The sequence below is a fragment of the Aplidium turbinatum genome, chromosome 3, assembly GCF_918807975.1.
Source record: "Aplidium turbinatum chromosome 3, kaAplTurb1.1, whole genome shotgun sequence".
NCBI lineage: Eukaryota > Metazoa > Chordata > Ascidiacea > Aplousobranchia > Polyclinidae > Aplidium > Aplidium turbinatum.
This window is the reverse complement of record NC_137474.1, coordinates 5,721,904-5,739,481: the sequence shown is the minus strand read 5'-3', so window position 1 is coordinate 5,739,481 and position 17,578 is coordinate 5,721,904. Positions and strand designations below refer to the sequence as shown.

General features: G+C 36.8%; 1 protein-coding gene across 1 annotated transcript; it reads right to left on the bottom strand.

The window, feature by feature from the left end:
• Positions 1–5,388: 5,388 nt before the first annotated feature.
• On the bottom strand, positions 5,389–7,713 carry LOC145766115 (interleukin-17 receptor A-like). The gene has a single exon (XM_082577773.1). The coding sequence runs from the start codon at positions 7,711–7,713 to the stop codon at positions 5,389–5,391; it is 2,325 nt and encodes a 774-aa protein (XP_082433899.1).
• Between the last annotated feature and the right edge of the window lie 9,865 nt (positions 7,714–17,578).

The window sequence follows — 17,578 nt, the reverse complement described above, 5'->3', positions numbered from 1 at the left end:
CAGCCTTGTGCTGATAGCCGGGAAGAACGCCTTTCTTCACATAACCCACCCCAGGCACCTGCTGGTTTTGTTGGCTCTTTCTTTCCACAAAGATAAGAGTTAAACTGACTGGTAAAGCGGCGGTCGATTACTCAAGTGGCAAGAATACGGTGCGATACTGATGAGCCCAGCCTCATGGGCGAAACACGTGTCTATCGCTGTCTATTCGATGCTACAATCGGCTGCCAAAATAACTTAAACGTTTAATTGGAGGTCTTTATGGCTAGCGTGGAAGCTACACCGTTCTGGTTAGCGAAGCGTTACTGCTGCTCGCTGTGCTAGTGAGTAATCAGCCTTGTGCTGATAGCCGGGAAGAACGCCTTTCTTCACATAACCCACCCCAGGCACCTGCTGGTTTTGTTGGCTCTTTCTTTCCACAAAGATAAGAGTTAAACTGACTGGTAAAGCGGCGGTCGATTACTCAAGTGGCAAGAATACGGTGCGATACTGATGAGCCCAGCCTCATGGGCGAAACACGTGTCTATCGCTGTCTATTCGATGCTACAATCGGCTGCCAAAATAACTTAAACGTTTAATTGGAGGTCTTTATGGCTAGCGTGGAAGCTACACCGTTCTGGTTAGCGAAGCGTTACTGCTGCTCGCTGTGCTAGTGAGTAATCAGCCTTGTGCTGATAGCCGGGAAGAACGCCTTTCTTCACATAACCCACCCCAGGCACCTGCTGGTTTTGTTGGCTCTTTCTTTCCACAAAGATAAGAGTTAAACTGACTGGTAAAGCGGCGGTCGATTACTCAAGTGGCAAGAATACGGTGCGATACTGATGAGCCCAGCCTCATGGGCGAAACACGTGTCTATCGCTGTCTATTCGATGCTACAATCGGCTGCCAAAATAACTTAAACGTTTAATTGGAGGTCTTTATGGCTAGCGTGGAAGCTACACCGTTCTGGTTAGCGAAGCGTTACTGCTGCTCGCTGTGCTAGTGAGTAATCAGCCTTGTGCTGATAGCCGGGAAGAACGCCTTTCTTCACATATAATTGTTTGTTAAAACCGAATTCTCGAAAATCTCAAGGTCGCTTCAGTTTTAGAGAATTATATTGAATCTGATGATTTAGAGTGATTTACATTCTAACAGTTCAGTTGCAAGTTAAAATCAAGTCAAACAACAGCTTCAAGAATATGTAAAATGTCGCATTTTGCACCTTTATAAATTAGCATTTTGCAACGCAATTAAAGCAATAACAATACAAGGCACAGATGTTTCTGCTTTTACTTGGGCATTAATCAGATGAACGATGCAACTACTGTGAGAAAAAACAGCAGCCATTGGGGGATTTTCAAGAATTCTTTTAGAATTTTGGTCGTCTTCAAAAAACGCCGTCTCTGAATCAGAATTGAATCAATACATCAAATTGTCGCAGACCTGCAGAGGTGGGCAGTAGCAAACTACTTTTAGAACACAGTTACTAGAGCACTACTTTTGTAGTGCCACTACAAACACGATACTTTTTAATCGCGATAATGGAGCTACGTTTTTGTTAGAGTAATGGCGACAGGAACGATACTATACTACTTTCGCGATTTGAGTGTATACTCAGTGAGTGGAATGGTGCCTCACTCCACCGGCCCGTGTTTAATACTCCGTGGTGTCACGGAAAGCTTTACTTAACTCTTAAAATCACTGTGGGCGAGCATAACTGTGCAATGTGCATGTACCATGACATTTTGGGATCAACACCCTTGTCCTTGAGGTAACAAACCACCTTAGATAGTTTAGTAGAATTACGTTTAGACCTATCTGTGAAGGAACATCTATGATTGTTGAAACGAGCTTTAGAGGACCTTTGAGCCGTGTCAATGGTAGCTTTATAAATAATGGCCTTTTACAAACATTGTCAATTCAAAGGGCAATCAGATTTCACTCTGCAATTGCAATCAAACCGAGATGGTTCATTGTTAGCCTGTAATATTGATTTATTGTGGGGGGATAATTATGTTTGGAATATTTGGAGCGCAGCAATGGCTTAGATAAATAGGATTGAGGTTGAAAATCTTACGCAACCTGTGATGGGGTGGAAAATGTATAGAAATAAGTCTAAACAATTCTCTACCGATGTTGATGTCAACCTGCAAGCTGAAAGGAGAATTAAACCATAAAAATTTTTGACTCCTTTTTCAATCCTGCTTAACACCGTGAGGTGTTAGCAGGATTGTAGCAAACTTTTGCCATTAAACCACTTTTCAAAAGGACATCATCATAAACAGAGGTGATCTTATCAAATTCGGTTTTATGGCCGTGCTAACTACAGACATATAGCTTACTACATGATCTATTATTCAGGCACGTTTTAAACATTCCAAGGTTTTGCCACCTTTTCCAGTTCATTAATGTGCTGGTAGGCCTATATCGACTATTGTAGTTAGTAGTACAAGCCTTAAAGCAGCTAGCGGCCATGGCCGCTAAGTAGTGCTTGAATGACCGCCAGTGCTACTTTTTCAGTCGGCCAAGTTTGGCCGCCGGTTTCTTCTAGCCAATTATTTAATTTTGCAATAGAATGAGCGTGGATTAACTGTCGAAAATATGTAGAATATCAAAGAGTGACGCAGAATTAAGTCAGCGCGTTATAATCACTACTGTTGTATTGTGCGGAAACATTTGATATTGTATATATGGAATATATCCAGCCGTGATCACCGCATTAGGCCAACACGCGGCGCGCATTCATCCACTGTGCGCGGATGCGCGAGTAACAGCGTTAATTACCGTGCCGCGAAACCACAAGTTGCAGGTTTGCGATTTTTGGATGATTATAGAGCAGTATTAGACAAACATAACTGAACAAACACAAGACAAATTTTCCGCCTATTATATGATCTAGAACAAGGGTCACCAACTGGCGGCCGCCACGCTGTTATGTGCAGCCCGCGGAAGGTATCAGCGTACAAGTATAACCAAAAATGCTTTTATTGAGGAGTTAAGGAGCATGAAGGCAAAAAATACTTTCCGGGAAGCATAATTTTACTTTGCATAGGATTCCACCGACCGACCAATCAGATTGTAGTTCTAGGTGGAGGTCGCTTAAAGTTATGCGATGTCCAGCCACACTGTCCCAGTGGTTGATTAAAACGCGTACAAAGTGGAATTATTATGCATCCGGGCAGTTGAAAAACAATGACGAAAACTCCTTGTTGCGCCATAATCGTTTTGATATTTTGGAAAGCTCGGGCACAGGTCGAGCGGGTGTTGTTGAGTTGAACAGTTAAAAAAAAGCAAAAAAACACCTACAAAAAAATTGTTAACAAGTTGTCAGTACAGTGCATAGCCTACCACAAAATTTCTTATAAGTCATGTCATTCATGATAGCGCTACCAACATCCACGGACCACTATTTGAGAAATTTTTTGGGATACGGACCACTGATTTTTCATAAACAACTTTTTAACTGCAACGAAGGTGCAACAAATAAGATTTATGATACTGGATAGCAAAAGCTTTCAAAATCATTTAAGTTGTAAAGAACTGCGGCAATTATCTTTGACAGGGTAAGTACTGTACAACGTATATGTGTGACTTTTTAATTTCTTGTCATATCGCCATGGACCACCTGTGCAGTCGTAGCAAACCACCAATGGTCCGCAGACTAACAATAGGAAGCTTAAATAAACTGAAGAAGGCAGAAGTTTCAATGAAAGTTAGATGAATGATTACTTTTTTGTTTTTAACAAAAGTAAAGCAACCTGTCTAATATGCAATGAAGTAAACATACAGAAAGAGTACAACGTAAAATGCCATTACGAAAGTTGCCATGATGAGTTCAAGTTGCTAAGCGAAGAAGTATGTAATCAAAAAATTGCTACTTTGAAAAGAAATCTTTCTCACCAGCAAAGCGTGTTTGTGAATTTGCGAGATGTCAGCGAGTCAGCTGTGAGAGCAAGATTTTGTGTGGCTCAGTTTATATGTGAGAGCGGCAGAGTCAAAAAGTGCCTGATAAAAATTGTACAAGAAACGTGTCTTGACAAGGTATTTTCCATTAAGAACATGTAACGCTGGACACTGGGTACAAAATGCATTCTTTTCTAGCATAAGAGTCAACTTACCTAAAATTTTATTAGTGCGACCCGCCACAGCTTTCCTTAGTGCCAAAGTGGCCCGCATGCAAAAAAGGTTGGTGACCCCTGATCTAGAAAAAAGTTTTTAAAAAGCTTTGCGCATTTGCATGTTTGAGTAAGTCTTGTTTGTAATTCCCGACGTTTATTTTAACAAAGTGTTAATCTGAAGTGCTAATTTACATTGGCTGGCAATATTGTCATTTTTATGTTGATGCAATGTTGTCGGACATTGAATTGTTGTTAAAAAGGAGAATTGAGTTAGTTGACATCCGTGGTTGAAAAATGTTCCCGCTATGGGTTAGTGACTTCACACCCCCAATGGTGACATCATAACGGCGTAAATGGTTAGATTTTATGAAAGACGGTATTCTGCAATGCAGTTGAAACAATTTACTGAGCAGCTGAAACAATTTTGTGTCGTTAGATAGCCTCGCAGACCAGCTATACTAGATTACAATTCCGATAAAGCAGTTATTGCATAATAAAACGCTTCTGTTGCATGACGTCGCCCAGACTTCAACAACGCTAAGTGATCATTTTAGCATTGTAGCAAGTTTAAGTCTATTTACTTGACTTGTGCTATCATTATTTGTATTTTGGCCTCCAAAGCGTGCAGATTTGGCTGCCGAGAAGGAGCTCGCGGTAGGTCATGATGGCTGCCGAAAAAAAATACGAGTTTTAAGGCCTGTAGTACTGCATCTTTTTCGTCCGGGACGCGTTAATGACAAAAAATAAAATGAATGAATGAAATGTCCTTGCCAAAGGATGTGGCAACGCAAAATAATCGCTTTGATAACATGGTACGGATTTGTTTCTTAATGTTAGGTGGATGATTAGTCTGGGCATGGATATAAATTGGATCACTGTTGGTTTTCGATAAGGCCAGAATTTACCACATAACAGATTCAAAGTCACATCAAGAAAATCACTTTCAATAAAACCAGTTTCAACAGTAATACCTATGCCACGTTGTTTGAACGATTAAATATTTGCAAATGGTCAACTTTGGGGCAAGATAAATTACTGGTACAGGTACATAAAATAGCCAGACCATCATCACCATACAACCCAAGCATTTCCCTTTCAACAATAGCAGAAAGTTTGTTAGAAAAAAAATAACCACCACGTAAACCTCAGCATCATCAAATGAGCAAATGTTAACATCAAACAAACCATTTAGACCAAGTATCATCTCCATCAATTTCTGAACGACCTTTTCTGTGGGATCTTTACCTTTATTCATCCTCAAGAGTATAATTTTAAACTCTCTAGGAAAACATAACTAACACAAATTTGAAGTAAGTTTATTTATTGCTGCAAGAGAGTCCATGGCATTAGATTCCATGTCCAGAGGAACAAGCTTCATTGAAGGTAGATTTTCAGAAAAAACTTCATCAGACTCATCCTGCATTAAAAGCTCAAGGTCACTGTGCACCCGTCCATTATAGCTTCCCAGCTGAAACCATTTGTCTGTGCATAAACAAGCATCATGCAGTTGGTCGTCATAGTTTGAGTCCGAAACTGAAGTAGAAAACCCACTGTCTGCCCTTGGATTGAAGCAGCTTTTCTGCTGGAATAATCCATCCAACACAGGAAACTGTTCAACAAATGAACTTGATGCAGTTGATTGAGAACTTTCATGCTTGCCATACGTATGTGATGATGTCGGCTTTTTATTAAGCTTTTCATGACTCTCTTTACAACTCAAAGCACTTTGGAAACCAGAATCTTCATCATCCAAGTGAGTGTGTTGGTCGTGTTTCACATGTAACTTTTCAAACATTGGTGGTGTTAAATTAACACCAATACGCACTTGAGAAATCATAAAATCGTCAGCAAATGAGAAATCAAATAAATTTAAATCAGTGAAACCAATACAACTTTGCTGTAGATGCCAATCAGGATTTTCTTTAACATAAGCACACATTTCGCATATAGACGTTTCCAGAGAAGGGCCATATGTGGTAACATTTGGGTCAAAATAACGATCAAAGGCAATTTCTTCTTTTCTGATCACAGCTCCAGGCATATACATCTCAATTCCTTGTAATCTAAAATAAAGTTCTTCAAATTGTTTCATAAGCTTAAAATGAAACACGGAAGTTTCTCTGAATATATCAGGAATGTCATTTTTGGTGCAATAGTCAAAATAAGCAAAATAATACTTTCCAACATTTTTGTCTCGAAACATATCTTTTTTAATTCGTTTTAATATGGGAGTAAACATATCCTGCTGAACTTCAATGTTATTACACACGTTCCATTTCTTGGCTGCTTCAGGAGACCAAATTACAATAACCTTATCGCATTCAGCTAAACTTTTTTCCATCCATGTAAGAGGATCTGCCGAGATTAGCTCTGTCTCATAGAGTTCACAAATTACATCAAAATGCAAATCGCCATGAAGATAGTTTGCAAAATCTAAAACCACTTTTCTATGTTTTGTGTGATCATCCAAAAAAATGATGTAAACTGAGACAGATCTTTCAAGTGTTTGAACATTATTAACAAGATCATTGGTGAACTGTCTTTGCAGACATTCTGTTCTATCATTTTGAATATTAGTAGGGGGCTGTTCATCTTTCCAACACCTGTGAGTTGCAGACTTTCTATTCCAGTGGAAGTATATTCCAGCCACAGTAAAAACAAGTATCACAAATGCAAACATTGAGGGCAAAACAATGTTCAATGTAGTTGGTAACTTGGAATCACTGCATATGCTGAAGTTGAAGTATGCTGTTGTGCGAACACCCCTCGTGCCGTAACTCCATATTTGTACCATGTAATTATTATCCACTCTTTGATTATCTGGTAACCTTAAGTAAAATTTTCCATTTGAACTGTTGATATGAAAAGGTTTGAATTGTTGTAAATTGTCATGTTCTTTCATATAAACGGGTTGAAACAAAGCCGTTCGAAGAGTTCCAAACAGTGAAGGCATATTATAAAACACTTCAATCGACCGATTATCACATGATATAGTTCCTAATGAAACAGTAAACTTTTTCCATTGAGCGCATTTGAATACACTATTTAGTCTTGGATTTTCACAAGATGGGATTATAATGTTAAATAACAACTGTTGATCCTCCACATTGTACAATGGCTTAGGAAGGCTTCGAATTTGTACACTTAGCTCTTTATCCATAGCCAATTCTGGAATAATAGAAAAATGTTTGTCTGATCCAAAACAATCATAATAGTACGTAGCTTCAACATCTTTTAAATTGTCCAATATTTGATTAATGCAAAAATACCGGTATTGTAGTTGAGTATCTTGAGAGCGTTCAATCAAACTGATTCTGTAACCTTGCAAAGACTCCACAGAACTTTGAGGACCCCAAGAAAAGTTTAAAGCTAATTTTTTATAACCTTTGTTCTCAGGATCAGGAAACAAGTACCAATGGTTTCCATTAGATTTGAGTAAAGGAGATTCAGGAGTGCTATTGGCAGTGGTAGCGCATGGAGCAGTTTGAATTGAACAGGAAATATCATGGTATGTATTGTTATAAGAATATTTACTGGTTGTAGAACAATCTTGAGTGCACTGGCTTTGGCAGCATATCCCCTCAAGGTTCAAAAGCAGAACAATAGAAACAAACAACATTGGTCTATATAAGAGGCATCTTAAATTAGAAACAAATAACATTGGTCTATATGAGAGGCATTTTAAAATAGAAACAAACAACATTGGTCTATATGAGAGGCATCTTAAAATAGAAACAAACAACATTGGTCTATATGCGAGGCATCTTAAAAAAGAAAATGATGTTTTTTTAAGTTAGCTGTCTGATGTTATGGGGATTAGAGAAACTTATTGAAAGTTTTTAACATGTTCGTACAGCTTCAAAATATGTAAAACCTGCACAGGAAGATATTTATTTTAAGCTGTTTCCAGAAATGTTATAGTGTATTTCCAAGTATTGTGTAAAAAGGAAAGTGAAAAAGAAAAGTTTTACTTTGATTTTACAGCGAAAAGATTAGAATACAATCTTTTATCTTGATTATTTGCTTGAACTGAACAGTATTACCCTTAACGTGTTTTTAGAAACGATGACAGCCAAATGTTAGTCCAGCATCACACACAAAATTGTTTGATAGCCCAGAAACTTCTTACAGTGTTGTGTGAAGCTTCAGCATGCTAGGCATGTCACTGTTGGCAAAAAATCATCAATTTTCTGCAAAGAATGTTTGGTGTTGTATGTAAAATTATTGTAAACAAAGCACAAGAATAAATTACTGTGGTTTGAAACGCTCGTGTGTAATTGCAAATGTAACTTTTTAGTGAAACACGTTAAAAATATGTACAATTAATTTTCTCACTTTTTACTATAACAAAAACTTTCCCTAATGACAATTAGCAACATAAGCAACATACTACAACTTAATCTGACATCTATAAGCATGGCAGTGATAGTTCATGATTTCAATTGATAGACCTTAAAACTAAGATCATTTTATTTTCCTTTGCTAACCATCATCATGTTCCAAGTGAAGTTAACCCTTTACACGCCAACGTTAACATGGGGTTGAAGTCGCGCACAGCTTAACACAGACTTCATATAAAAATTTTCTGTTTTGGATATTGTTGTTGAATGATTATTGTTTCAGATGCATTTGTTGAGAAATTATTATTTGCAAAATTGTTCCTTTATGAAAGCGATGGATTTAGTCAAAAATCATATTTTTCAGTTTTCGAAAAAAAGTGCTTCTCGAAAACACAAATCAAATTTTTTTTTTAAATATTTGCGTTTTTTATGTGAGATTAATACTAATAACTAGTTTCCCCTACCATTTGTTTCGTTATATTTAACGTTTTTCTTCTCATAATTAAATTTGTACGTTGTTCCCAAAATGGGAACGTTGGCAACATGTGGTACACGAATAACGGAGTTTATCTCAAAAAATTTCTCACTATATTTATCAAGAGAACATTTTCACAGCTTGATGCTGTCACAGCTTGATATGTTCACAGCTTGATCTTAAGCAGAAAACACTTCTATGACTTCTATCGAAGGAACGGAAAGAGCTTGCAGATGGCGAAAAAAAGACAAAGCATCACTGAGCGACCCAAAAGAACTGCAGCCATTCGATAAGGTTCAAGCTCATGGAGGGAAAAGCATGTTTGAGAAATTTTCTCTTGTTTTTTACTGATGACATGTTCTCTTTACTCGTAGAGCAAACAAGCTTATATACAAGGAGAGACAAGAATAGGATAAACTTCAAAGTTAATGAGGTTGATATGAGAAAACTTATTGGCATACTATCAGTGTTGTACGCGTCAATGGAATAAATTGACGGCGTTAGCGCGAATTGCCTAAATACTTCACGGCGTAAAGTACTGCGTAAACTCTCAATGAAATTGACGGCGTCAGCGCTATTTTCTAAGACCATGAGCAGAGACCGTTTTCGCTATATAAAAACGTACTTGCACCTGGTTGACAATCATAATCTAGCTCAGTTTAAACTGGCCAAGGTACTGCCGCTGTTAGATCTGCTAAGGTCAAATTGTCAACAATTTGGTAGGCTACATTCATTTCACCAGTTACTAAGCATTGGCAAATCGATGGTTCCTTATCGAGGACTACACAGTGCAAAACAATGTATAAAAGGAAAGCCAGTAAAGTTTGATTACAAGTTATAGATGTTGTGTAGCTCCGATGGTTATCCCTACAACTTCGAAATCTACTGCGGTAAAGATGAAAGAAGAGCTGAACCTTTGGGAGCACACGTAGTTGAGACAATGCTGTCATGTGTTGCCGGCAAAGACCAACATATTATTCTCTTTGACAATTTTTTCACAAGCCATCAACTACTTACTGATCTTGCTGGAGAAAAGTGAAAACATCAGAGCATGTGGTACAATTAGAGAGAACAGGACCGGTTCCTGTCCTCTCTCCAGTAAGGAAACCTTCCAGAAAAAGCCTAGAGGAGAATATGATTACTGATCAGACGGCATTGTAATTTGTGCCAGATGGAACGATTGTGCTTTTATTGTGCTGTCACTATTGCAAGCACTTAATGCGGTGTAGCATCAACTCAAAACAGTTCAACGAAGAGTGAAACATAAGGAAAAATCAGTAACACAACCATTTCTGATTGCTTACAATCAGGGAGTGGGGGGTGTGGATGTATGTGACAGGTTGCTTTCTTCTTACCAGCCACAACTTCAAACGAAAAAATGGTGATGGAATCTTTTCGCCCATATTATCGACCTTCAATTGTAGCTGCCTTCTGTTTTTATAATCACGTAAATCAATGTTCTGAAGACAACCTTCAGTTCAGGTGCGAGATTGCTCGGTCATTGGTGGAAGTGGAGAAACCTAAGCGTCAACTTGGGGAACCTACTGCACATCTGTCTGCAACCGCGCGATTCGACTCGTTGAATCATTTTCTTGTATCATCGTAACAAGGAAGATGTGTAGTGAGCATGAAAAATACAAGTTTGCAATGCACAAAATGCGAAAACCGACGTATAAGTTATGCAGTGTCCCATACCACCACAAATAAAGTTAGTGACAGGGTAGTTGTAGAAAGTAGAAAGTACAGTTACATGGTAGAAAGTACAGTGGTAGAAAGTACATTTGTTGTTTGTGGATCTCTTAAACGTGTGTACTTTTGTTTATTGTCTTTTTCAATGCTATTGTATCGAATAAAGCAGGCTACCCAAGTTTACGTCGTATTCAAATACAAAACACGATACGATATTTTTTGGTACCTTTACATGCCAACGTTCCCATTTTGGGAATATAATAAAAAACAAAAAAAGAAATTAAATTTTTAAATTTTTTTCATAAAATATTCTTAGGTAGACTAAAAACTACAATATACAAAAAAATCACGAACAAATAACGAGAGATAGTCTTCGCCGCCTGTAAAGGGTTAAATCGATCAACGGGTATTCTGGTTTCTCAAACTGAAAATCGTATGACAGCATATATCAGCCCTTGCCTTTGTCTATTCCTCAACAGAGCACTGTGCACCTGGTTGTTGACACAGTGCTTACTGCCATAACATCAACATCGCTTTGCGCACAGCGCCTGGGTGTCTGCATCTCACACCATTAGACAATCTTCCTGTTCTTGCTGGCACCCAAGCCTGAGCTTCGTCATGAAGAACTCACTCTATTTCTCGGTCGACAAGCATTGGAGCCCAACCATCAACTCCATTCCAAGATCTCTGCTTCCTCAGAGCACCTCAGATGACTGAAATTCAAGAAACCAATCGTGCAAGTCTGTCAACTTTTGATCAACAAAGCTGATGGACAAACTATCTTCTCGACTAATTGGGACGGACCATAAATGGAACTCTCAATGGAAGGCCATTCATCCCCGATGCCGACACCTGTCCCACTGGCTTGACACTACAAAGACAGGCATGGGTGCGCCTCAACCGTCTCTGCACGGGCGTCAAGTTTTTTAGCTCAACCATGCCCTGATAGGGAATGGCTTCCTCTACTTATGAATGTGGTGCTAAGGAACAGACCGCATCATCAATGATTGCACCATCTTCAAGCCACCAAACGAAGTGGAAGGTCTGCATGTCTTGGATGATAAAACCACACAATGGCTGCTCTCTAGTAGCCTTACAGCTTAGTCCAGGACCATTGAGAATCTAGGGTGGAAAAAGGATAGACCCTCGGCCCCAGAGGCTCACACAACGATACTGAAATTATCACACTTAAGAATTTTCAATAAAAATAATTTTATTTTGCAAAAACTTTAAGTATATGTTGATGTATAAAATTTGTCCAAAAAATTGCTAAGTGAATTAACATTCTGGACTTTAACTGCTTTAACAGAAAATGACAATGAACAAAGCTGAACCCCCTTACCAATAACATTAAAGAACTAGAAACGCTCCATTACAAGCCTTTAGAAAGTTTGACCCCCAAATGCAGTTTTGGGTATATTTTTGTAAACTTGTAAAAAAACAAGTATGTCAAAAAACATGTATATCAAAAAATATTCATTCTTATTGTCCTTAAAAGTATAAAACACAATGATTGAAGAATTCCTACGGTTGCCGCTCTAAATTTTTAAAAATGCCAAAAGTTATCTTTAAAATACCCTCAATCGGGATCAGATTTGAACTAAATAACCATTAAAGGGTTAATAGAAAAATATTGATAATAAATAAAATGCAGATACAATTTTGTGTTGAAACCAGTTATCATTTGCGATGCTAGTCACTGCTTTACCTGAAAAAATAAAACCTTTCAAACCTGACTGCAGACCTTGAATCCAGAAAAATAAAAGTATATCAAGCAGTGCAATAATACTAATTAAAAACATTGTAATCTGAAATACAATTTTAATGATTTCACAGAAATATTTAAAGAAAGATATGTTTAAGTCATGAAGAAAAATGCACATAGATACAAAACAATGAAACATACACAATACACATCACTTAAATTACAGTAATTAAAACAGTAACCTTGATCTATATTAATGAATGTACACATGTTGTATAATTTCTGCCAATATTTCGTCAACACGACTTTTGACAAGTTTTCCAACATACACTTCACATTATTTATCGTTTTTTAAAGGTTACATTTTACTCAATCACTTGTAACAAACGGTCATAAGCATAGGCATTGGTAGGAAAGCCTGCATTATAAACACCAGGCATGGGCAAGATACCCACGAATTTTGAAGAATAGGTCAAAATGTCATTTTTTGGTCCAGTAGAACATTGATTTGGATGCATGCCCCATAGATTGTCAATAGGAATAAAAGCTATGGCTGCCAGGCAACACAATTCAATTAGCGGCACAAAAAAACGAACAGCATCGCCAGCTGCATCTCTCTTAACGTTGCGTTTCTGATTAGTCTTTTTCGTGTAAGAAAATTAGTACTTTGTTTAAAAAAATGAGATAATGCATGTTATATATACTGTAGAAACAAAAGATAACTTCAGCTGAACTCTTTCATCATCATAGACAACACAAAGAATAAACGATAACAAGAGTACTAACTAGGTTTATAGGCTATATCGACAAAATATTGAGAGCAATAAGAATAAGGGTAATAAAATACTGGTCATAGATCAACTACATATCGACTGAAGGATGTTTGCAAAAGGATCATTCCATTATAATTCAACCAATTTCAAGAAAACTGAAAACCCTCACCTCTCAGATTTTTTTTTATTTTTGGATATTTTGATAATAAAAAGAAATGATTAAGGATGCATTTTAACTTTTTTCTCTAGGCTATCATTTGGTTTTCGAGTAATCGCATATTGAAAATTTGCATTTTTGCCACAAAATTGGCCTCAAATTTACATCTTTGACTCAAATTTTCTAAACAAAATGTCTAATTGTATGTTTTTGGAGCCAAGGATTTCAAAAATGAGGTCAAAACACCACAAAATGCTTAGTGTACACTGTACGTGGTCTTAAACATAACTTGGGGCACCCAACATCAAATGCCCCCAATTTTCTTATGATTCCCCAATCCCCAGCAGTTATAAATCTATTACTAGTTCATGGTAACAATTCAATGAATCTAAAATGTTGTTTTAAATCTTAAAAAAAAATTAATGGCCTGTTTAAAAATCAAAAATTTTCTAATTTTTTAGCCTCTTGCATTGTTTCCCTTGATTTCTGACCAGGAGAAAACCGAAAATGGCAACCATTTTGCTCTCAGATGATGGGATGCCTTGCCCCCAGAGGCCTACACATTTCCATTTTTGCCAAAAGCACCCATTTTTGAACTGTGAAACCATGATGCTGATGGTGAAAGTCTTTATTTCAACTGAAAACACTTTTGTCCATTGCCTTACTAATAGCTCACAATTGAAAATAAATTTTTAGTTATTAGGCATCATTTTGAGAAGTGTGGGGAGAATAAGAAGATTAAGAACCAGCACTCAGTGCCACTGGTGGTAAAAAGGAATTTTGCTTATTATGTTTATATCATTTGCTTATTACAGAAAGAGACCTCAGATTTATTTTTGATGGTAAGGTAAAGTCATAAATGTCATCATCCTGAAATTTTAAACTTGCACTGGCAAGAGATTAGCTCATTACTCTGTAGTCTGTAAGATAGAGATTTTACTGATAACCGTCGTGATGACTATGTTACAGGATGCAGGCCATTAACTAGTTCAGAAACAAATGGATTGGCTTTCCCAAAAGGAAGTAGCCTATCGCCAATGGAAAAGTTTGACGTTTCTTCATCTACTTCGTGTCTAGTAGTTTTTGGAGGACACTAAAAATTCCTTCATCCTTTTTCAGTTGAATTGTTGTTTTAACCAAGTACATTGTTGTTTCAAAACAATTGATAGTTTTTGTATTGTTCAAGATTGGTGCTTCAAAGTGAGCAATTGAGTTTTTTTTTTATAGGAATTGCTTCTAAAAATTTTGTTTTAGTTTTATCATCATTTGATTCATGTCTGATTTATTCCACAAGTTTCCAGAATTTGCTGCTGCAGAACTAAATCATAAATTTGTGATGCCTTTACATAAAAATGCTGCTTGTAAGCTTTTTGCCCCATTGGCTGACTTTTTTTTTAGCAACGGTTTCTATTTGCAATACACTGCATCAAACTTTTTCAATTGATTAACTAACTATTCAAAAGCTCTCACAACTTTTTTTAGTCAAAAATAGTGCTATCGAGATATTTTGTAGATGAAAAATGCTTTGTTGAACTCAAAAATTATGATTAATATGAGCAATCTTAAAAGTGAAATTCCTCATTACGTAAAAAAACATCCTTAAAAGTCATTCTACTCCCAGTGAGATCAGGCATTTATAAGCCTATTGCAAGTTGCCAGACAAAAAAGTGGTTGAATCTTGAGAAAATTGGGGGCATTTGAAGTTGGGTGCCCGGAGTTATGTCCAAGACCACAAAGTCATACACTACACAGAAAATTAAGTGTATATTTTATATAATGATATTTTTGACTTTATTTTTGAAATCCTTGGCACCAAAAACATACATTTAGAAATTTTGTTCAAATAATTTCAGTCAGAAATGTAGATTTGCGCCCATTAGCACCAGATTAGCACCAAAGTGCGCAGTGGCGCAACTAGGGGCAAAAATGCAAAGAAAACCAAATAAGATAGGCTAAAGAAAAAATTTAAAATGCATTCTTAATCATTTCTGTGTATGCACACATCTGCACACTAGTTTAAATTTCAAAGATCACAAAGAAAAACTATATATATATTCATTTTTGTGTACGCACACATTGTCAAACATGAATACGAATGAATGGAATAAAATTTACATACTGTCATTTAACTCTAATAGCATACCGGTATAGAGTTTGATAACAATTCAACATTATTTTTTATAATATTTAACTATTTGGCTACAGAATTATGCAACATTGCTGTACAGCAGTAATTTTGCTCACGAAGTTGCTTTCCACTGAGTGTGACTTGTCAGGCGTGTTTATGAGCCATTGTAGTGGCCTTAATTAGCAAAGAGTTAAAATTTGACACCACATAGCCATTTCTTTTCACCACATGAGGGCTACCGGTACTTTAGTGGTCTCACATAACAAAAGAGTGAATTTAAATGCAAATAGTATTGCCAATTTAGATAACAAAACGTGTAAAAAACTGGATGTCAAAAAACATGAAGAAAAACAAACATGAAGTGATTTAATTGTTGTAAAGTCAAGCACGTAGTGACAGTCTAAGCAGAAACACAAATTTTTCCAACACCAATGAAGACATTTCCATATTTCAGGCACCACAGTAAATTGAGCGAAAAAGGTGTTAAACGAGAATCAAATAAATACATTAATAGTTTACGATACAATTTAAAAACATCAGCTAGAACCAATATGCATAAACCACAACACAATCGATAAGCTTTGCCAAGATGCGATCTTATAAGATGTTTTCATTACAAACGTTTGGCTTAAATGTACATTACATCTCTTTAAAATGACAATTGCCAAAAAAAAACAGCTAAAATGTGATTACTAGGGATTTTTTCCATAAAGCCAAGTCCTTGTTTGTAAGCTTAGATGACCTGATTTTGGTAAGAATTCTGGATAAAACAGGTAGGTTTTAGAATTTTAGATTCTTAGTTTGCATGTTTAATGTAACAAAGATGGCTGTTGGATGGAGAAGCTGAATCAGTGTAACAAAGGTGAATTCTTCGCTAAGAATCGATGGGAGTACTGGTATTTCTACACTAAGCAAGCGCAACTTAGTTCAAGTCTTACGTCACAATGTCTGGCTTTAATCTCTGAGTAATATTGATAAGGCAAGGTTGGTTACTTACGACATTAGATTATTATAGGTGTAGGCTACTACAGCAAGGTGCAACAAAATTTGTTAAGTTTGGGTATTACAGTGAGACAGCCTAGTGAAACTTTGCACAGCAGAAAATAGTAGCGTCACTGCGTCAGTGTAGAATTTTTCCAACTCGTGGCCAGAGCATTGTAGCGCAAGAAGCCACATGACCTCGTTCGGTGGAAGTTAACCAGGTATGCGGCGTATTTAGCAGTTACACGGCGCTTTGACTCTTCAAGCGCACGTCGTTGGTCTGATGAACGCCTTTCAGATTGATTTCTGAAATTTTAAAAATCCTTCTAAACCGTACCTGTAGTTCTCAAATGGCGAAGAATTATCAAGATAAAGTGATTAAGCATGACGATCGACGCTAAAACTGGTGTTCGCTGTGAGACTTAATTGGTCCGCCGAGATAGCTGCTCTGACCGGACACGTTTGTCTGCCGTCAACAAAAATGAATTTCGAGGCCTGGGACTCATAAGCAATAAGCATGAATACTTTTTTCTGTCAAACGTACAACAAAACAAAATCATGTTACTTTCAAAATGAAAACAAAGGATTTTGTGCCAAAATGAAACAAAGCATTTGAAATTTTTTTAAATTCACTATCCCTAGTTGCAACAAAGAGGTACACAAGTTTAAGTGCTTAAAGTAGACGCATCCACATAACAATGCTAATTTTGTATTGTGTTTGAGTTAATGTAAAAAATCTACAATTCTGCAGTCAAGTGTTGTTAGGTCAATAAAAGCTTGCTCACATTAGCCTAATATATTTATCAATCACAGCACAAATTAAGCGACTAGGCTATTTTATAGTAGGGCTCCGATTTCTGTCAAGTACATGCAGGTTAGCTTTTAGACAAATGCGAAATTCTGAATGATAAAGTGGCCTATCACTAAAAGTCAACATGAAATAAGCAGAATTAAATTAAAAGATTATTCCATTTTGAAATAAGGTGTCAGTAGAACAAAAGTGACAATAGTTCAAAACATAACTCATGTCAACACAATTTAATACAACAAAATTACAACACTATATGATTTAAAAATTGTTGATGGCTGCAAGTGATTTCATAGGATCAGGCTCATCCATATCCACAGGAACAATGTTTGGCCTTTGTTTGACATTGTTTCTGAGCAAATGCTTTAATGTTCCCAATTGAGAAACAGACAATGGGGACACAACATCACACAAATTTTGTTCTCTGT